At 37.2% G+C, this 23,377-nt stretch overlaps 1 protein-coding gene across 7 annotated transcripts in view; it reads right to left on the bottom strand.

The window, feature by feature from the left end:
* SYNE2 (spectrin repeat containing nuclear envelope protein 2) overlaps positions 1 to 23,377 on the bottom strand; it is a 317,663-nt gene that overhangs the window by 133,971 nt on the left and 160,315 nt on the right. For all 7 annotated transcript variants that reach the window (XM_065941349.1, XM_065941346.1, XM_065941351.1 and 4 more), the window contains exons 46-53: positions 18,035 to 18,190; positions 16,915 to 17,180; positions 14,175 to 16,272; positions 12,053 to 12,375; positions 10,758 to 10,902; positions 9,170 to 9,388; positions 2,569 to 2,834; positions 611 to 779 (exon numbers count right to left, since the gene is read on the bottom strand). In XM_065941349.1, coding sequence (XP_065797421.1) covers positions 611 to 779; positions 2,569 to 2,834; positions 9,170 to 9,388; positions 10,758 to 10,902; positions 12,053 to 12,375; positions 14,175 to 16,272; positions 16,915 to 17,180; positions 18,035 to 18,190 — 3,642 coding nt within the window. The remainder of the gene's footprint in view (positions 1 to 610; positions 780 to 2,568; positions 2,835 to 9,169; positions 9,389 to 10,757; positions 10,903 to 12,052; positions 12,376 to 14,174; positions 16,273 to 16,914; positions 17,181 to 18,034; positions 18,191 to 23,377) is intronic.

Genomic DNA, 23,377 nt, shown 5'->3' with positions numbered 1-23,377 from the left:
AAGGAAGGAGTCATGGAAGTCCTGGCTTTATAGCCTGTCATTCAGAATTTACCAGTGGCATGTGAAGTGGGGGAGTCTTATGGGACTGAGCCCCAAAGCTGGTGGTCAGTACTAACTCCTTGCAGTTAGTGTTAGGATGGAACTGGTGTCCCATTTGGTGCCTAGAGGGTTGGAGAACAGGTTAGTGGCGGGGGCAGGGGTGGGGGGGAAGCCCCACACATTTGGTGGCAGAATGCTTTGAGCAAAAACAGTTCCACCTCATCAGAGATAAGGTATTACAGCCTACTAAAGCTAGCAGCTTAACATTACTATTCAAGAGTAGTCACATACTCTTCAAGTCAAGTTCACCATACACACTTGAAATGTAGTTGAAAAGGGGCTGCTTGGTCCACACTGGCCTTTTCTCAACCTGGTCCCAACTCTGCTTTCTGTATTCCAACCACGTGGATCTCCTGCGGATCTGCCCACACCATGCCACAGAGCCTCTGCATGTATTTTCCTCTTCTAGGTTCCCTCTACACTAGCCATGGTATTACCTGTACTCTAATAACTTTGGATTCAAGATTTCAGACCTGTATCAGCCACATTAACTAGTTCATTCCTCACTTACCTCAAGCTGTTCTGCCTTTTCTGGACAGTCTTGTAATTCCATATTTTGGAAAGAGGTTGTGGTCTGTTGAAATAAATTCTTCAAAGTAGTTATTTCCTTTGTAAAAGAATGTCTTTCTTGGATTTCATTCTGCATCAATTCCTTATTTTTTTGGGCTTTCTGGAAAAGCCTACAGTAGAGCATCAAAATAAGATTATTCCTTTATTCTGTTTTTCTCTAGGCAATATTTTATTTCAACAATTAACAAGATGTCTACATAGTTGACAAAAGACCTTTTTTCTCCTGAGAGAAAATTACCAGTTTTCAAGATTTATATACTATATGAAAAGTAAAAGTGTTAGTCACTCAGTCATGTCTGACTCTTTGCGAATCCATGGACTGTAGCCCGCCAGACTCGTCTGTCCATGGAATTCTCTAGGCAAGAATGCTGGAGTGGGTGGCCATTCCCTTCTCTAGGGGATCTTTCTGACCCAAGGATCAAACCTGGGTCTTCTGCATTGCAGGCAGGTTCTTTACCATCTGAGCTACCAGGGAATGCTATACACAAACATATCAAGTCAAAAACCTCTCTAAAACTTTCATCTCAGAATATCTTCTTTTCACAGTTTACATTCCAACTGCCAGCTCTATCCTTTTTTTTTTCCACATAATCCCTGAGTTCAACTGAACATGACTAGAGGTGTGAATGAAGGAATGAGTGGGCTCATAGGGTCAGAGATGACCCCACTGGTCTTTCTATCTGAGCTGCCCCCACTTGCTATGGATGCAGTCATCATGTTTTCCGAGGAACTTAAGTTGTTAAAATCTTTCCTAAGGGCTATCTGGTATTTCTAGCTATAAACATATTATATCCTTTGACCCAGTGATTCTACTTCTTGGCATCTTTCTTGATGAATTAATCACAGATGCAGAAATCCTAGCATAATACTCACTATGAACTTTAGTCAGGCATGTCCAACTCTGCAATCCCATGGACTACAGCCTGCCAGGCTCCTCTGTCCATGGAATTCTCTAGGCAAGAATATTGGAGTGGGTTGCCATCTCCTTCTACCATACTTACTGTAGTGTTTTTGTAAAAGTAAAATACATTATATATAATTTTAAGGTTCTGTATTAGGGGCTTGGTTACGACTGAGCAACTAACACACACACTCACATAAATACATTTTTGGGCTTCCCAGGTAGCACTAGTGGTAAAGAGTCAACCTGTCAATGCAGGAGACGCCAGAGACACGGGTTGGATCCCTGGGTCAAAAAGATCCCCTGGAGTAGGAAATGGCAACCCACTCCAGTATTCTCGCCTGGAAAATCCCATGGAGAGAGGAGCCTGGTGGGCTACAGTCCAAGAGGTCACAAAGAGTTGGACACAAGTGAGTACTACTAGTAATACTACTAAATACGTTATAGCATATCCACATGGTGATATACAGCTATATTTCAGAGAACATTTAATAGCATAGGAAAACGAACAAAACATGCTGATAGATGTTTCAGTGGAATACAAAACAGGATAGTACTATAATCACAATTTAAAAAAAAAATAGCCATAGTAAGAAAGTTGAATAATCAGTAGTGACTGTCACTGAATGGTAAAATTAAAGGTGATTTTTGTATTAATCTTCATAATTATCCACATTCTCTAAACATCCTTTAATGAATATGTATTACTAAGTTAGAAAAACAGAAAACATTAAAAAAATTTTTTGAAAAAAAAAAAAATTTTTTTTGAAAGATTCACCCATAGTAACACCAAGATGGAGAAGGTGTGCTTCTTTGAATTATCATTAATATTAATCTTTTCTATCCTTTTCACACCTATCAGTGTTGATGCAACTCAATTCTGTCATACCATCTATCATTGTTCTGTAATATTTTTATATTCTAGAAATTCAATATTTTCTCAGTTTTTAGCCTGAGTTGTCAAGCCCATTTCCTTAGTAGTTTTTCATAAATCTTACTTGTGGCATCGTTCTTGCATAGACATAATCTCTTGAGATGCAGGAACACTTTCCACAACCCCCAGGCCTTCAGGAGTGTTCTGGATATTTTTTATGCGCTGCAGAAGAAGGGTCAGTAACAGCTGCTGCCGCTCCACATTCTCCTCGTATTGGCTTAAACAGTCCAACAGCCCCGAGAGTTCCTCTGTGGAGGCTGCCTCTTTTGCTTTGGAAATTTCAGGAACTTCTTCTTGAAGATTATCTAGGATAATTACTTCTCGTTCAATCTAATTTAATAAGCAAAAAAAAAGGAACTGAAATAAGTAAAATATATTCTTACCACTCCAGGACTCAGGAATCATAATTTTTAAAGACTGGCTTGTCAGAGGATTCCCAATGCCAAATTCCAGTTCAAAGTAATATCTGTCTTCCTATAGCTGGGATTATCCCTCCAGGATTCTAATCCCTTAGTTTCCAGCTATTGATCAGGTAGATGTGTGGTTAAAAAGAAGTGTTGCTGTTATGAGCTGAAGGAAATGCTATTGAATATTTTCATAATTTCTTTTTCCTTTCAGGATCAGTTGCTTTACTAAGCAATTCCTTGGATGAGCTCCACCAAACTGCATCCATGATGTAGAAGAAGCTGGGCATGTACTGGATAACTTTTCTATAACTCTCTCTTTTCCTTCACATCCAATCCCTATATACTCAGAAAAGTAAGTTAAATGGGTCCTCATTACCTGTCACTCACCTAAACCAACGGGAATGCTGCCCAAATGACTGGACTGCTCATGTATTTCTCTACCACAGCTAAATGTAGAATTCAGAAATACATAACCTAATAAATCATATCTCTAGAAACTGGAGTTCTACCAGCCCTGAAACTCAAACAAAGACACAGAAAACCAGATCCCTCTTACTCCCTCCTCAAATCCTTGAGCCCTCTCTTCTGCTGAAGCAAACATTTATCACATTGTTCCAGCATTGTTAGCATTCCTGCTGTATGCTCAGACAGAATCAGGCATCTTGCAGTCTTGACATCACTGAATATCACACAGCTCAACTACATTTATGACAACATGCTAACTGAAATGATGAACCGAATGCCTAGTAAGACATGCCAAAGAATGAGAATTCAGGAGCCCCAGCATCAGTTAAGTTTCTCAGGGACCAATGGTCCGGGGCATGCCAGCACTTCTATGAGGTAAAGATCAAGTTGTTCAATATTGCACTTCTACTGCCAAGAAAGAGGCACAGCACTAGCTGGACCTTTGGGATTGTGGCAGCTGTCCATGCCATGCTTGTGACTGCTGCTCAGATCCACTTATCAGAATGCTGCCAGCGTGGAGCGGGCCGTGCAGCAGGGCCAGGCTGAGGTGTAAGCCGCCCTGTCACTTGGGCCATAGGTTCCAGCCAAGTCTCCAGCTGCTAGAATACATGGGTACATGGGAGAGGGGCAGACTGGCCCCTCTCCAAAGGGCTCAGTTATGGAGTCTGTACTTTCCATCCACCTCAAACCTAAATTCAGTTGAACTGAAGTCCCAGTTCTCAGGTAGGCAGCTGCAGTTCCCCCGGGGAATGGGAATCGGGTTCCACTGGGTCATTTTACAGTATGCCCCACCCCGCACCAGTCAAAGAACCAGCATGCACAGAAAGAAAGAAATTGCTATGTGGACAGAGGTAACTCTCCATCCAGGGTTTCCAACATACACTGGGGTTGAAAGAACTATGTTCATAATCCAGGACTAATCAAGCATTTCTTGGTGCTTCCATGGCCAGTGATAACCATAAACGGGCAACCGCAGCAACCAGGACCCAACAAGAGTAAAGCGACTAAAGGCTCTAACCCTTCCTGGGTCAGCTCTCTGATCTCCCACTCCTGTTCCCTCGGATCACTTTCCAGAATAAACCACCTGCTGCCAAGCCCCTGTCTCAGGTTCTGCTCTCTGCTGTTAAAGCTGGTAAGTCATTAGGAAGAGAACGCAAGGGGGAAGAATAATTTTTTTTAAGGACAATATTTTCATCCAAAAGCCAGGAAATTGTTCAGCTTGTGAATGGATAAACTGCTGTGTGTGAGTCTAGTATTACTCAGAAATCAACTACTGATATAAGCAACAGCATGAAGGAATTTCACACACACCATGCTTAGGGAAAAAAGGGCAAACTCAAAAGCATTTGAGTCCATTTTTATGACTCTGAAAATGGCAAGACAGATTAATGATTGCAACAGGCTGGAGGTAACAGAAGGGACTGACTACAAAGAGGCACAGGGAAATTTCTGGGTGATGGAAATGTTTGAAGTCTTTATTTATTGGTGGTCATGTAACTGTGCACTTCTCAAAATGCAGCAAACCCTAAATTAGTAAAAGAGTTACCACAAAGATTATGCATTTATTCTGAAGCCTCTGGATGATTTTCCTTGGACAGAGCAGTCTAACAAAAATTGGTTATAAAACTTTTAGGTTCAGTCAGTTATAAAGTTGAGTCTAGAATGGGAGGAGGAACTATAGTTGTTTCATAAGTAAACACAGCGAAGGAGACTGAAAAACTTGCAAGCAACAAAAATAAGAACTAAAACTAAAATAGAAAAGACTCTGGGATCTTTGGTAGAAGGGAAAGAAGACAGCCTTACACCTCCCATCATTAATGAAGACATGCCTTTATTTCAGCACATTACGATCAGTGAAGCATAAAATGATGATCCTGAATAACCAGGAATGAATAATTAAATTAAGCAGACTTTGCTTAAGAAAACAGGAAGGTAAGACTTTAGGGGGAAAACACAGCAAATCAAAATTTAAATAATTTTTAATTTGTAAATTTAAATAAGCATTTATGCTTTTGAAAATATATTTACAACACCTTTCTTTCATAAAGATACTGGATTGTACTTTTTAAAAACAGAAATTCATTTTGTCACTTGTAAAATCATCAACCATGCCAACAGAATCTTCCATGTACAGGTATTTAGATGGTATAATTTTTATTGAATGGATGAAAGCTATTTTAAACTCATATCAATTTGGTAGGTGTAAATATCATTTAAGTGGATAGCTTAGTGGTTAAAAATGGACTGTAAGTTGAATCTTCCATCACTCACTTATGAAATTGAGCAACTTAATCTCACTGTGCCTCACTTTCTTCATCTATAAAATGAGGAAAGTAAAAATATCTACACTTCATAGGATTCTTATGAGGATAATGTAAATGTAACACACGTAAAGTGCTTAGAACTATGTCTGACACATGTCCAATTAAGTGCCTATTAAGTGTTAGTAGTTATTATTGTTAGTACAGGAGAACATATTTTGTTTGCATTACTCTTTGAAAGACATTCTGTTAGCAGATACTGTCAAATGTTGTACGAATAACTACAAACATAACTATTACTAAATAACTACTGAGTATGATTGCATGGTACTGAGAAAATATGATGCTAATGGGTATAGAGCAAGAAAAGGTAATGTAATAAAATATAAAGAACAATAAGCTTAGGACTGGCCTAGACCTGAATTTGAGTAAAAGCTGTCCCTCAACAAATACTAAGTGCCAATTTAGTGCAAATCCTTGTTCAGATTCTAAAATTATGGCATGGGCAAAATAGATAGGGCCCAGTCCACAGCCCCAGTTTAATCACTAGCTTGGAGGGCTTGTACCAACTTAAATTTCTAAGTGCCTCAGCTTTTCCATTTAGAAAATGGTGATAACAGGTAACTCGTGAGGGCCATGCAAAGATTCAGGGGCATCATGTGTGAACTGCCTTTTTTTTTTTTTTGCCCCAGCCCTGCTGCGTGGTTTGTGGGATCTTAGTTCCCTGACTAGGGATCAAACCTGGGCCCCCTGCAATGAGAGCAAGAGGTTTCTAACCACTGGACTGCCTTCTCAGCACAGCACACGGGAACACACTGCACAGAAGGGCCTCAGTAAACAGTGCCATTGTGGACGAGAAAGAACTGGAGGGTGGAAGTCCTGCTCAAAGTACAATTTACAAAGCTTGATGTTTTCACATTCAAGAGACTACTTACTAATCCAACCCAGGCAACATCACTAAAATGATACTCATTTTCAAGAAGACCAAGTTTTAAGTAGAAAAATATGACAACGCCAAACATTTAAATCCTAAAGCAATGTGACCTACTGCCAATCAAGTATTGATTATATTTCTGTTTTAAGCAAAATGAGCAGGAATTTTGACAGGCATAAGAGAGAAGAGTTTTCATTTAACGTTCTCTCATTTAACTCTCTCTCTAACGTACTTCATTTAACATTCTCTCATTTAACTCTCTAACGTACTTCATTTATGACTGGTTCAGTAGAAAGATTAAAGAATACCCTAAGATAATTTTATGTGGTGTTGGAGAAGACTCTTGAGAGTCCCTTGGACTGCAAGGAGAGCAAACCAGTCAATCCTAAAGGAAATCAGTCCTGAATATTCATTGGAAGGACTGATGCTGAAGCTGACGCTCCAATACTTAGGCTACCTGATGTGAAGAGCCAATTCATTAGAAAAGACTCTGATACTGGGAAAGATTGAAGGCAGGAGGAGAAGGGGATGACAGAGGATGAGATGGTTGGATGGCATTACTGACTCAATGCACATGAGTTTGAGCAAGCTCCGGGAAACACTGAAGGACAGGGTAGCCTGGCGTGCTACAGTTTATGGGGTCACAAAGAGTCTGACATGATTGAGCGAGTGAAAAACAGCAAAGATAATTTTATACTATTTAAAATTTTCCTTCTAAATGTATGTGATGCTTCAGGCCTCAGCCATGGTTAAATTAACATCTATTATCAATTTATACTATGGAGGTTTTCTTTGAGACAGTCTTCGGAAAGAACATCTTATATACTTTAAGTCAAAATTAACAACTGCAGTTAATTTCCACAGTTAACAACTGTAATTAATTTCAAAATAAGTTGGCTATTATGAATATTACCTTGTTATAATCTTTACTGTGATGGAGAGACAGTTATTTTTAAGAGGGTTTAAGTTTTCATTCCAATCCCAAAGAAAGGCAATGCTAAAGAATGCTCAAACTACCGCACAACTGCACTCATCTCACACGCTAGTAAAGTAATGCTCAAAATTCTCCAAGCCAGGTTTTTCAGCAATACGTGAACCAAGAACTTCCAGATGTACAAGCTGGTTTTAGAAAAGGCAGAGGAACCAGAGATCAATGTGCCAACATCCTCTGGATCATCGAAAAAGCAAGAGAGTTCCAGAAAAACATCTATTTCTGCTTTCTTGACTCTGCCAAAGTCTGTGACTGTGTGGATCACAATAAACTGTGGAAAATTCTGAAAGAGATGGGAATACCAGACCACCTGACCTGCCTCTTGAGAAACCTGTATGCAGGTCAGCAAGCAACAGTTAGAACTGGACATGGAACAACAGACTGGTTCCAAATAGGAAAAGGAGTACGTCAAGGCTGTATATTGTCACCCTGCTTATTTAACTTATATGCAGAGTACATCATGAGAAATGCTGGGCTGAAAGAAGCACAAGCTGGAATCAAGATTGCAGGGAGAAATATCAGTAACCTCAGATATGCAGATGACACCACCCTTATGGCAGAAAGTAAAGAAGAACTAAAAAGCCTCTTGATGAAAGTGAAGGAGGAGAGTAAAAAAGTTGGTTTAAATCTCAACATTCAGAAAACTAAGATCATGGCATCTGGTCCCATCACTTCATGGCAAATAGATGGAAACAGTGGAAACAGTGGCAGACTTTATTTTTCTGGGCTCCAAAATCCCTGCAGATGGTGATTGCAGCCATGAAATTAAAAGACGCTTACTCCTTGGAAGGAAAGTTATGAACAACCTAGACAGCATATTAAAAGGCAGAAACACTACTTTGTCAACAAAGGTCTGTTTAGTCAAGGCTATAGTTTTTCCAGTGGTCATGTATGGATGTAAGAGTTGGACTATGAGAAAGTTGAGTGCCAAAGAATTGATTTTTTTGAACTATGGTGTTGGAGAAGACTCTTGAGAGTTCCTTGGACTGCAAGGAGATCCAAACAATCCATCCTAAAGGAGATCAGTCCTGGGGGTTCATTGGTAGGACTAATGTTGAAGCTGAAAGTCCAATACTTTGGCCACCTGATGTGAAGAGTTGATTCATTTGAAAAGACCCTGATGCTGGGAAAGATTGGAGGAGGAGAAGGGGACAACAGAGAATGAGATGGTTGGATGGCATCACTGACTCAATGGAAATGGGTTTGGGTGAACTCCGGGAGTTGGTGATGGACAGGGAGGCCTGGCATGCTGCAGTTCATGGGGTCTCAAAGAGTCAGACATGACTGAGCAACTGAACTGAACTTATCTGTACAATAAAGATCTTAAAGATCATGTGGGCAACTAATCACTTATTTCTAAATTATCTGACACTGAAAAAAATGCCACTATCATGAATGAACTTGAATCATTCTTGAATCATATCCTGACGATTATTTTGCTAGGACCCGATTGCTATAAACCTTGGACGTGGTTCCATACATGTGATGTAAACAAATGGTACAGATTGAGGACTTGTTTTACAATTAAAAAATGAAAATAATAAAACAATTTAAATGACACATGTGAGTAAACTGTATGCTGTGATTGTTGCACATGAAGCACTTACTTCTTCATGGACAAATTTCCACTCCTGCTTTAGTTCTTCACACCACATCTCCCACTCTTTAGCAGCTTCCAGCAAACTCAGCCATCTCTCCCACAGAGCCGATGTGCTTCTGAGCAAACAGAGGCTGTCACTGTCCGTGCACGTGGCTCTCAAGTGTCTGAGGACCTGTCGTTGCTTCATCAGTTCTTCCTTGGCTGACATAAGGTTTGATACCAAGGCCTTAAAAGAGAAAAGAAAAGGAGGAATAGAATTTTTCTGAATTCAGAACTATTCTGAAAGTTATAAACTATTTTAATCTTGAACAAGTAATGTTTTAAATCATCCATAAGTAAGATGTGATTCATTTTTTATTCCTTTTGAAAGTCAATTTGAGACAGATGAGAAGTATCAATGTATTGTTATATAGCACATGAATTTAGAATTATGGGGACAAATAATGACCCATAAAGTACATTTTTCAAGTAAACATGTGTCTTCCAAGATAAATATTCCTAGAAGTTCATTTTTTAAAAAATTTTAATGGAAGTCTCATATTTTGTTGTTCGGTCACTAAGTCATGTCTGACTCATTGCAACCCCATGGACTGCAGCACGCCAGGCCTCCCTGTCCTTCACTATCTCCTGGAGTTGGCCCAAGTTCATGTTCTTGAGTTGGTGATGCTGTTACACCATCTCATCCTCTGCCACCCTCTTCTCCTTTTGCCTTTAATCTTTCCCAGGACCAGGGCCTTTTTCCAATGAGTTGGCTCTTCCCATCAGATGGCCAAAGTATTGGAGCTTCAGCTTCAGCATTAGTCCTTCCAATGAGTATTCAGGGTTGATTTCCTTTAGGACGGACTGGTTTGATCTTCTTGCTGTACAAGTGACTTTCTTTTTTCTTTTTTTTTAATTTATTTTATTTTTTTTGTACAAGTGACTTTCAAGAGTCTTCTCCAGCACCACAATTTGAAAGCATCAATTCTTCAGTGCTCAGCCTTCCTTATGGTCCAACTTGCACATCCATAGATGGCTACTGACAAGACCATAGCTTTGGCCCGTATTTTACAGATAGGTATTAATAACTTGTACAACACTTACTGCATCAACCACTAACACATTAGTTAAGGTTTTTGGTTTTGTGTTTGTTTGTTTTGTGGTAGATGATAAGCACAGATGATTTAAAATATTCTCATCCAAATGCTTATAACACAATACTGCAACAGATAAAAAATGCAAAAACTAAAATTGCTCAGTAATAGAGTATAAAAAGTAACCAGAATTTAGCACTTAAGATAGTTGCATTAAATGCTCTGTCACAGACCCAGTGATCTCCAACAAAGTAACGAGCAAGGTAAAACTTTCAAAAGAATGTTTAATAAGGACAGTATGCTACTGGGGAGAGGACTGTCCTGTGAACCCAACTGATGAACTCTCTCAGAACCAAGGCTTCATTTTCCCCATGGCTTTTGGTTTAGGAATTTTCTTGAGTGTACGAATTAGGTTAAAGATTTCTGTGGGTCATAACAGAGCCACATCCCCCAGTGCCTCCACTTGCTCTTTCTGCCAATTTATTGCACACAGTCTTACTGAAGATTTGGAGTATCTGTTACCTTGCTCTGTTCCAAGCGCTCCAAAGCTTCTTTGTAAGACACTGGCAAAGGACACATCGACTGCCCAAGAATGGTCTCCATCTGGCTGAGGTTAGTGCAAATTTTCTCATTTATATTCCTATAGCATTGGTAATTGTCAAGACACCTAGTGAGGCACAGTAAGGGAGAAAAAAGTAATATTAAACTTTATTTAGTGCAATAAATTCTGAACTTTCCAGAATGTATTCTGAACCCTTAATAAAAAACAGAATTTAATTCTCTTTTTGCTACTCAGTGTATTCCAACAAATACTTATTGACTACTTCCCCCTCACCAGATCTGCATGAGACTTTTAATGCAAATATTAACAGGTAGATAAGACTGTTCCCCAAACATTTAAACTTTGGAAAACTGTATTCTTGAACATTGCCAACAAGGTGTAAATTGGTACAATTCTTGTAGAAAGCTCCTTCATCTTAAAACTGCTCAGAATTTTTGATCAAGAAACATTCACAAAAGAGGCTTAAGTTTATTAGCAATAACAAAGATGCAAATTAAAACCACAATGAAATGTCATTTCTCAACCATCGGACTGGCAAAAATTAAACCTCATAACATTAAGTATTGATGAGGATATGGGGCCACTGGAATATTAATATGCTGCTGGCTTGAGTAGAAATGGATAAAATCATTTGAAATTAAAAATCTAAGATGTATATAACTTTTGACCCGGTAATCACAATCCTAAGTATACACCCAAGGGAAGCTCTTGAATTTGAAAATGTTCTTCCTAGCACTGTTTGTTAACAAAAAAACTGAAACAACCCAAATATCTACCAATACCTGGGTGAGTGAATTTCACTACAGACAAAACATGAATGAACTTCGGGATCATAATGGTAAGTGTGAAAAAAAATGAAGTTACAGAAGAGAACACATACATGAAAATAGGACACAAATACATAACAAAAATATTTTTTAAAGCAAAGGCATGGTCAATAAAGACCTGATAATGGTTATTTCTGAGAGGAGAAGGAAGGAGTCCACAAAGAAATTCAAAAGTCATGATGTTTACCTTCGAATCTTTCAGTACAAAGCTGTTTATCATTATTCTTTATACCACATGCAGATTTCTATTCCATTTTAAGTACTTGATATTAAGAAAAATTAAATGAATGCAACAGAATATTTGCTACAAGTTTTCCTTAGACAGTGATTTTTAGTTTCCATATTTTCCAAATTATTTCTAACGGGAACATGTTAATTATATTCTATATTTGTTCTTAAAGCATTACCTTTACAAAGAAGTACCTTACCTTTCTACTTCAGCTTCCTTTACTTTGGCTGCCTCCCTCAAGGCTGAGTTCTTAGAAACTAAGTCCTGTAAAGTACACTCAAGTTGTTGTTTAGCTTCCATGCTGCATACGGTTCCCAGATTCTCAGTGAGGTCCTGGATGCCTGCTATTGTGGATTTCAATTCCTCTTGTTTCTGGCGAGGCACCTCTACTGATTCTTCTGGATTATCAAGATCTACTCTAGGCATCACAATGATGGCTTCCAGATCGGAGATGATCCCCATGGCCCTGGTGACTGCTTCATTATAGCGTGTCATATTTTCATAAGCATCATTCAAGACATTCTGGTAAATGGGAGATCAAATGCTGTGATGAAATTTTCAAATTTGGGGGATTTTTGTCATTTTTGAATGTCTGTGATACATTCATAATATGTCTCTGGGTCATACAAGAGCAAGCATGTCACACTTTTAGTTTGATAATATTACACTGACATTTTAAAATGAATAAGTTTTTCTTTGCATAAAAAATTATTTCTAGATTTCATATTTCATATTTCAATTTCAAATATTTCATAAAGAAAATTGAATTTCTAAGAAATCAACCTAAATTTAAAAATACATGTCATGAATCAAGTCTAATGATATATATTAATGCTCTAGAACTCTTGTATTAGACTATTAAATAAAACAACTGAATATATTTAATGTATATAACCTCAAGCAATATTTGTGAAAAAAACTGGAAAGACTCCCTCCCCACATCTGCTGCATGTCTAAATTAATGTCTCTGCCATTAACTTAAGTTTTGAGCACATCACTTAATGTCTCCAGATCTCTGTCTTCTTGCTGAAATAAATAATTGAAATAAAGAACTTGAAAGGTCCCTTCCAGTCCATCTCTAAGCATAACAGTCTGAGGATTTATGTACAGTGTTTCTGGAAACCATATTAAAATCAAATGGAGAGATTTATTAAGTACCAATTTAAAGAACATATTAGAGTTCATATGACTTTATATTTCTATAGCATTTATACCTAGCAAAATAGTTCAAATATATTATCTAATAACTCTTTGAATTAAAGAAGGGAGTTAACGTCCCCACTCTGTAAGTTTGGTGTGACAATTCAGAAAATCCAGTGCAAGGAGTTCCGTTAAGCACAGTGTGTTTAACTGATGCCTAAGATATCTACCCTTTTGCCATAGGAAAGGAGGGAGTTTGTTGCAGTCGCTCTTCAACAGGCATCAGCAAACTTTTCCTGTAAAGGGTCAGACTAAATATTTCAGGTTTTGCAGGACATACAGACTGTTACAACTACTCAACCCAGATGTTGTAGCAGGTGAGCAGCCATAACAAGCCATAAAGTGAATGGGCATGGCTGTGTTCCAATAAGACTTTATTTATAAAATCAGGGGCTGTAGGCAGATTGACCAATGAGCCTTAATTTGATGACCACTCTCTAAAAGCAGACAGATCTCAACATGAATCCTGGTTCTGTTACTACTGAAAGACCTTGAGAAAATTGTACTTTCTGAACTTTCATTTCCTTGTTTTAAAATGAGGCTAATATTAGCACCCACCTCACAGAGTTGCTGTGAGGATTAATGTGTTCAGCGTACTTCCAAGACATGGTAAGTGCTAAAGAAATGTGGAGTTATTGTTTTGTGTTCTTTACACCATATTTATTCCACTACATTCTGCTATTTCTAAAAAAGAAAAAAAACAAAAAACAAAAAACCAAAACCCAAATATTTTGGTTTTGAGCCCAATAGAGTCTACAAGGCATATAGAACTAACTGTGTCAAACATCTTTTTTCACTATAAGCACTATATTTTGATGTGGAATGAGTTGGGGCTATAAACTGGCCCTTTGAAGTTCTTTAAAATGACTATTCTCCTGTGTAGAATGTTCTTATAGAAACTGTAACTTCTGTTTTCTAAATGTGCTTATTTTTAATTGAAGGATAATTGCTTTACAGTAGCGTGTTGGTTTCTATCAAACATCAATGTGGATCAGCCATAAGAACCTGTTACTTCTTGAGAAATGTAGATATTAACTAAAGTAAAACATAAAATCAGGTTTTTATGTTTTAAAAACATGAAACTAAAACAAATATATTAACTGCCTACTTAAAAAACTTACAGTGCGGGAATCAATGCTTGCATTAAGTTGCATGTAAAGATCTTCAATGTCATTTAATTTTGCTTCCACATTACTAGCTTCAGAAGAATTTTCTTTACTTTGCTTCTCAATAACAGTCACAGCTTTAATGCTATCCATTTCTGCCTGAACTTGTTCCTGAAACACTTCACAATTATCTTTTTCATTTTGAATATATTCAATTTGCAAATTTATAAGTAATGGCTGTTGTAACTGAGATTTTATCTGATTTAAAACATGTAAGGAATTTTCTAGTTTGTCCTGAAAATCCTTTTCATCCATTTCTTTCAGTTGGGATTGCAGGGCCACTTTTTGTTGGAGAACCTGGCGCAATTTATTATTTTCTTCTGCATACAGCTTTAGTTGTTGTAATTCTTTCTCTTTGAATAAGTCATCAAAGTCTTTATTTTCACTTAATTTCTTGATAATCTCATGATACAAGCTCATGGCTTTCCCAATTCTCTGATTCAAAATTTGAGCATTAAGCAGACTGCTTTCTGGTGGGGTGCTAGGCATTGTTAGTACTAGTTCAGCCCTTTTCTTAATTTGTAAATCCAAAGCCTTCAGTTTAGCTAGAGATGCTTGATATTTGTCGTATTCTGCCACAAATGTGTTCAACTGCTTAATTTTTTCTTCAAGTTCTCGTTCTTTTTCAAGAACCTGGGTTTGTATTTGATCGAGTTGGGTCCAATCCCAGTTTAGTTCTATACAGTCAAACACTTCTTTGAGCTTCAGTACTTGTAGGATACTAGATTGAATGCCAGTGATTTGGTTTTTAAGACGATACAACTCCTCTTTAACATCTGGATTTACTTCTGGATTTAGTAGAAGTTCATTGTGCTGTATATGGTCAAACTCCTTCTGAAGTGCAGATATGTTTTCATGAAATTCTCTGTAAAAATTTATCTTGTGTTCTACTTCATTACATTTATTTTGAATGAATCTTTGAGTTCTGTTGGCTCTAGTCTTAAGATTTTTCAGTTGATCATCTAGAAATAATCTTTCAAATACACTTAGATCCTTAGACATGTTTGTTTGTTCCTGAAGATGTGTCGAGATTACACTCTTAATTTCCTGCAATTCCTTCTGAGAAGTGGTCAAAGCAACATACAGTTGTTCTAATTCAGCTTCTGTGGAGGTTGTTTCTGTCTTGGGGATTATCAGTGTTTCACTTCCTTGAAGAGAAAGTTGAACCTTTCCTATTATGGCAACAAATTTGCTTCTTTCTTCCAATTTATGTTCTAATTTCTGTGATCTTTGGGTTGATTTTAAAACCAGCATTTGGTATTGATTCTGTAAGTCCTGAAGGAGGTTATTTAAATCATTGCTCTCATATTCTGTGAGGTGAGGAATATTATCTTTGACCTCTTCAACCAAGGACTCCACAACCTGCTGCTTATCTAGAATGCCATCATGCACCACCTTGCATTTTCTGATCTGTGAAAGAATGTCATCTGGGAGAAGGGAAATGGGAGGAGTGAGTTCACCTAACAGATTCTTGACCCATAAGATAGCCTCTTTTATTTTGTATCTGGTTTCACACTTCTTGATCTGATTTTCCACCTCCATGTTTAGTGGTTCCAATGCTTCCAATTGCTTCTGCAAATTACTTATTGCATCTTCTAAAATCTTCCTTTCTTTTTCTCCCCAAATCCTCTTCATCTGAAGTTCAGCTTGCCCCTTGAGCATAGAAAACCTATGCTTTATAGTATGGAGTTCAGTGGCCAAAGCAACCATGCTTAGACTCCCTTCCTGGGCTTCTGGAGAGTTCAGCCTTAACTGCAGATGCTGCTGCTGCAGGGAAGTCTCAAGGTCTTGAATCTTACTCAGGAGAAACATAAACTCTTCGTGTCCCACTGCTTGTTGAGAATACTTCTTCTGAACCAGTTGTTCCACTTGCTCCCAGCCATGTTCAAGTAGCTTGATCTGGCTTTCCAATAGCTTCTTATCCATGTCAGTCAGACAGTTTGATAAATTTTCCCATTCGATTTTCATCTTGCTTAAAGAATCTTTCTCTTTTTCTACTGATGCCAGAAAATTTTTAATTTTGTCCATATAGGTTGCACTGTCCAGGAGTCCCCTAGCAAAAGAAGAAAAAGTGAAGCTTATTAATATTTACTACCTCAACATGAAGTTAGCTGTCATTAAAAGAAATTAATTCTGTTCTGAATTCATGAAAGAGAAGATTAGATTGTCTGTAAGAACACTCTTTCATTAAAACAAAAATCAGAATCTTGTTTACTGTGGCTCTCAATTAATGTGTGACGATGTAGAAAGCTCATCTATAAAATGAGTATCATAAAAATGCAGAACCACAGGAAAGGAGTAAAAAGCAAAGGGAACAATGTAAGCAAAAGTCCTCTATAATCTGCAAAGTACTTGTACAAAGTTAGGACCAAGGAAAATGACAATATACAACTCCTTTGTTATCATCTTACCAACAATAATGACACTGATCAAGAAGGCATAACTATCAGGCTAAACTTTTTTTTTTTAAGGAGAAGCTATATTTAAAATACATACCCAGAATATATAAATGTTTCTTTAAAATAAGAAAACCATTAAAGAATTTTCTTTAATGGTTTCCATATGAAATTAATTTCTATACTATAGTATTAAAATCATAATATTCTTTAACAATGTCTTAACACTCTAGGCCTGTCCAAAGAAATGAAGCCTATGGTTGAAAAAAAGAATGTATGTCCTAAATTCTTATACTTACACTTTTAGACTTTCCTTTTCTGTCAACAAGGATTTCATCAAGGATTCAGCTGCCATGAGATGTCCCTGAAAATCTTTAAGGAGACAGTATTGACTTTCTTTCTTTTTCTTCAAAGTAATAAGTGCCTGAAGCAGATTATCCAAGTGCTGCACTGAATAACTTTCATCGTGGAGAACCAAGGCACTTGTTTCTGTTTTGTTGAGATATTCACTTTGTTCTAGAGGTTCAATGGCTGCTTTCTTTCCTTCCAACTGGGTACATAATTCCTGAAAACAAGTAAAGGAAATCAATAAATATTCACTTACTAATAAACTGATTAATTAATTCATTTATTTTCCTCCTTGCTCTTTCCTTCCAGTAACACATTCCATTCCAAGAAGATTTTTAAATATTTCATTTGCACCCAGAGAAACTAAGGTCCTGACATTTAAAAGATTCCCCCCACCACCAGAGTCATGTTAAAATCTAAACTAACATTCACCATTGGTCTAACATCTAATAGCAATCTGGTCACCCTATTGTGTTCAAAGGTTCTACAATGTCTCAAGAAGATTTATCTTGCTTTTATTATTTACATGCATCATCTCTTTTTCCTCTTTTAGATATATGTTTACTATTACGTAAACTTGGCTAAAATTGTAAGGATCATTTTTCAAAACATGATCATGTACTAGATTTTTAGATGCCTTTCCATGGCTATAAGTACATAAATACATAAACACAGTTATGTAAACACAGCCACAAAAATGAAGAAGGAGTACCCCATAACACTGATAATTAGGAAAAACAAAAGGAATTTGTCAAACGCAGAAAAATAGATATGAGTAAGAAAAGGAATAATGACAAGCCAGAATCTCCAAATTTTATCACTGAATAAGTAAGTTTTAAGGAACTTGGTGAAAGAGAAAGACTAATGTTCATTAAACTCATCTTTTTAAATGGAAAGATTTATACAACTTACTGATTAGTACATAATTATATAGTTACCAAATTGATCATCAGGCAAAGGTTAAATAAGACTTTTCATTCTGTGCAAGCAAGTTTTTGGTAATTAAAATATATTGTATTGCACTAGATAAATGATGCAATCATGTTGTCAATGTTTTTCTTGTTTCCATACCTCTATCTCTTTTAATTGTTCATTTCTTAACATAACATCTAATTCTAAAGGTTGATTTTGCAGCTCATTGACTTTCTGCTCATCTTCAGTGTTTTTCATGCTTTCTTGAACATCAAGAGAAAGTTGTCTTGACAAAATCATTTCCAAAGCTGAATTCTGAAAACATAAAAAGATTAATTGCTAAATAGTCTAACTTCCAAATGAATAATTTTTATTTTTCTTGATGAAAAAATTCCAGTTTCTTCTATTTACTCACATTAAAGACTTTTCAAAAGTATATTTTTGCCACAACCAAAGTGGATTTTTCCATGCAATATTTAATGACAAAATTTAGTATTTTCCATGTGACATTTAATACCATGAAAAATGAAACTTTTTTTTACAAGATAGTATAGGATCTAGCATTTCTCGATTATATACTGAGGAATAGCTACAGTCTTAAAGAAAGAAAACAGATACCAAAAAACAAAAGTTCCAAAGCTCATTCTTAGTATTCACCATGATGCAGAGGGCTGGTTTAATAAATAGGCATTCAGTGGTACCCACTGGTAATTTAAAACAGTAAGTGGACAGATGCAAGAAATGCCAAAATTTAATGCATTAAAATTGTCATGCCTTAAACCAAGTAACAGTAAGAATTCCATTTCTGGGTATGGCAGAACAGGTTATATAGAGGATAATTTGATCTTTTCTGAAAGCTCTAAGAACTTGAGGTTCTCAATAGGATATACAGAGATGGCATTTCAACTCATTTATTAATTTTTTTCAACAAACATTTGTTGAGCACTTACATATACCAGGTACCACCGCAATAATTTTAAAACATTTCACATTATTTTGATAAGGTAGTCGATTTCATTTTCAGATTACTTTATAAGTGAAATATCATTCAATTTTGCCATATACATTCATGTCAGTAAAAATCCAGTCTGTGCCAAGTCTGTGAATAAAATATATCCACATCACCAAACAAGGCAGAAATGGTTAAAAATTGTCTTAAAAATACAGCCTAGATAGTAATGTTAAGATGTTAACAATGGGGAAAACTGGGTAAGGGATAAATGAGAACTATCTGTACTATCTTTGCAAGTTTTCTGTCAGTGTGAAACTATTCTAAAATCAGGGTTTATTTAAATAAAACAGATACTGTCTGGAGCTTCACCAATTCTGATTAGTAAGAAAATTCAGTTGACCAGTTTACTGGTTTTGAAGTACCTGCTTGGCACTTAGCACAGGACACGTCTAAAAGACTGTAAGTAATTGGGATGATTTTGCCAATTTCCTCCATTTCTAACTATTTATTCATGAGAACTATGGTGAATCTCCATGGAGGGCAGGATCTCTGCATGGGATGGGGGGCAGGGAGGGAGATCCAGGAAGGCTGTGAGAAGAGGGGGCGTTGGTACCACACCACAGATTTCAGCACCAAAAACTGAAGTCCTGTGAGGGCGAAGCCTGCCTCTTGGTCACCTGATGGCTACTGTTCCTTAGTACCCCAACAAATCCACCTGCAGGGCAAGCACTCCTGAGCTAAAGGCATAGACATTAAACCCAGGAAACCGTCACTCCTTATCAATAATTTCTTAGGAATTCAGAGCCCTGGTCTCTTTTACCTGACGGACCAGTCACTTGACTAGCCACATTTATAACCTGCTATTTGTACTCAGCCTATAGTGGTCAGAGACAGCATACTAAAAAACCTGAAATCACCCCCAAACACAATTTGTTTACCAAATCCAAAAGCCATGTTTCCACTTTGGCAGCAAATCCAACAGAATCCCTCAAAGGAACATGTTAAATTTAAAAAGTAACATTCCTTTGTGCACACCCCAGACATTAGAACACAGACACCTGCCCTGATTGGCTCCTGGAAAGATTCTTTTGTAACCACCCATCCTTTGCTCCTCATCTTTAGCTCTATTCTGATTTTGCAGGCTCATTTGAAACATCTTATTTTAAACAATAAGATGTTTCAAATATATTTAAAAGAATACAATATCATGGTTACTCATTACCCATGACAGGGACATAACTGATATAATTTTCCATTATTAAAAATACAATTTAAAGTCCAGCCCTCACTTCTTTTTCCTCTATTCTTCCCTAGAACTAACCACTATTCTAAAATACACACACACACTTGTCTTTATACTTTGACTACATATGTTAATATTCATACAGTATTATTTTATGTATTTTTAACTCATAAAATTGGAATCACATATGTATTATTTTATAACTTATTTTCTTCATTCAGCAATATGATTTGAGGTTTGTCATGGTGTCAGATATAAATCTCACTCAGTCATTTGAGGTTTTATTCAGTTCTGCTGTCTAAATGAACATGTATGTCTGTCAGGCTACTATGGATATTATCATGCTTCCAATTTTTCCTATTTTAGATATTGTGGTGATAAACACCCTTGTTTTAGGTCTCCTTGAACATATGTGAGTTTCTTTGGGCTGTTTTCCTACAACTGAAATTACTCCTTAATCCACCCCTGCTGATTTCAGTGTAAGTATTATTTCCTTAGAGAAACTCTCTCTGACTACAGTTCAAGTCAGACTCCTTTACTGTAGATTGTGATAGAAACATGTCCCTTCCCTTAGTTCCTGTAATTAGACTCTCATCAGATAATTAGTTGGTTAACGTATGTCACCTCCTGTAGACCAGAAGCTCTATGAGAAGAGAGACCACACCCATTTTCATTTACCATTGAACCCTCATTGCCAACTCAAGAAAGTTTTACTGAATGGATATATAGATGAATTCACATTAGAAAAACATAAAAGAATTTCATTTAGTCTTTGATTGTTAAGATTAACCATCAGTGGTTTATAAAGTGGAAAGAATTGAGGACCAACAGTCTAGCAGTTATGGACCAGAGATCTGCTAGAAATGACAGGAACAGGGCTCAGTTGGGCTGAAGGAGAGTTGAGAAGGTTTGAAAACATGCACAAGAACTCAATAAAGGGTCCACTGGAGCCAGACAGCATATTAAACCTCAATTAACAGCCCATGTAACACATCTGATAAAATTGGGGGATAGACTGCCAAACATCAAGCTGGGTAAAGACAAGCCTGGTTCTAATCCCAGCTCTTCTAGAATAAGAACTTGGCTGATTAACATCTTCTGATGTTAATTCCCTAACCTGAAACACAGGGTTAGGATAGAAATTTTCTAAGGTTCCTCAGCCTAATATTTTAGGACTTTGAAGAATGTCCTCAAATGCATGCTGCTCCTAGATATTAATACCATTTATACCATGTAAGTTACTCCTGTAAAGAAATAAATCTTGGATTGAGAATAATACCTCTAGTGTAAGAACCAAGATTTGCATAGTGGCCAGAAAGCAAAGTAATATACTTGGATGACAGAGTTGACACATGACCTAACTATATGTTCCAAGACAAAAGTTTTTCTACTGACTTACTAGGATAACCAACACCAGAAATAAACATCATTTACCCCAGGAATGAACTCTCTTTCTTCCTCTTCATTCTAGTACTGACTTCCCTGAGTCTCTGGTCACTCAGCTACAGGTGGATGCCTTGCATGTTTTATGTCTGTGATCATTCACATTCATTTAAATATTGAAATGATAAACACTCAGAAAATGTTAAAATGAACAAAAAATGATTCAGACATACTGACTGACCATTATGCCCAAAGACAAAGAAATTCAAGTAGCAATCATAGATAAAAGGTGTTTGTGTTTTTTTTTAGGAACAATTATGCCATGAAGGTTGACATTTGGGAAGGAAGGGACAAGAAAGATCATGCAATATGGGTTAAGCTATAATGTTGCTTTATGAGTTTCTAGAAAAAGAAAAAGAAAAAAATGTATCAGTTACCCTGTATTTCCTTTTTATCATTTCCTTTTATGGACACTTAGTATCCTAAGAGATTACTCAGACTTAACTTTTTATCATATCCTAATTTGTAACCCCACTTAAGTTATATAGGAAGGGGGAGATGGAAGGCAGCTTTGTATTTTCATATTTAAAAAATTTTAGAAATTCACCTCCATAAAAATATCCAGTATGATCTTGGATCATAAGCACCCACACCCTTCAGACTGCATTTTGTAACTTCTTGTGCCTCTAAGCCTGCATTAACATTTTTGATATTAAAGAAAAAGTCAGCCAAAGGTCTGGATCTAAATATCTCTTGAGTGACTGACGGAGTGAAATTCAGTCAGTCATGTCTGACTCTTTGCAAACCCCATGGACTATACAGCCCATGGAATTCTCCAGGCCAGAATACTGGAGTGTGTAGCCTATCCCTTCTCCAGTGGATCTTCCTGACCCAGAATTGAACCAGTGTCTCTTGCACTGCAGGCGGATTCTTTACCAACTGAGCTATAAGGAAGCCCACCATGTCTTTACTGGGGCTAAGTAAGAAAGTATTACAAAATTCAGATTTGTTGTTCTGTCACTAAGCTGTGTCCAACTCTCTATGACCCCATGGACTACAGCACATCAGGCTCCTCTGTCCTCCACTATCTCGTGGAGTTTGCTCAAATTCATGTCCACTGACATGGTGATGTTATCTAACCATCTCATCTTCTGTCACCCCCTTTTTCTTTTGCCTTCAGTCTTTCCCAATATCAGGGTCTTTCCCAAAGAACTGGCTCTTCACATCAGCTGGCCAAAGATTCCAATAAAATTTTTTTTTTTTTTAAAAGAGGTGTTACATACACACAACGGAACATTCAGTTCAGTTGCTCAGTTGTGTTCGATTCTTTGCAATCCCATAGAGTGAAGCACGCCAGGCTTCCCTGTCAATCACCAACTCCCAGAGTTTGCTCAAACTCATGTCCATCTAGTCAGTGATGCCATCTAAACATCTCATCTTCTGCCATCCCCTTCTCTTCCTGCCTTCAATCTTTCCCAGCATCAGGGTCTTTTCCAATGAGTCAGTTCTTCACATCAGGTGGCCACTGGAGCTTCAGATTCAGTCTCAATCCTTCTAATGAATATTCAGGACGGATTTCCTTTAGGATTGACTGGTTTGATCTCTGTGCTGTCCAAGGGACTCTCAGGCGTCTTCTCCAACACCACAGTTCAAAAGCATCAATTCTTCAGCACTCAGCTTTCTTTGTGGTCCAACTCTCACATCCATACATGACTGCTGGAAAAACCATAGCTTTGACTAGACAGACCTTTGTCAGCAAAGTAATGTCTCTGCTTTTTAATATGCGGCCTAGGTTGGTCATAGCTTTTCTTCCAAGGAGCAAGCATCTTTTAATGTACCCAACCATTAAAAAGAATGAAACTAGAATACTTTATAACCCCAGGCACAAAAATAAACTCAAAATGGATTAAAGATCTAAACTTAA

This window comes from Muntiacus reevesi, chromosome 7 (genome assembly GCF_963930625.1).
Source record: "Muntiacus reevesi chromosome 7, mMunRee1.1, whole genome shotgun sequence".
Taxonomy (NCBI): Eukaryota; Metazoa; Chordata; class Mammalia; order Artiodactyla; family Cervidae; genus Muntiacus; species Muntiacus reevesi.
This window is presented reverse-complemented; position numbering and strand designations above follow the sequence as displayed.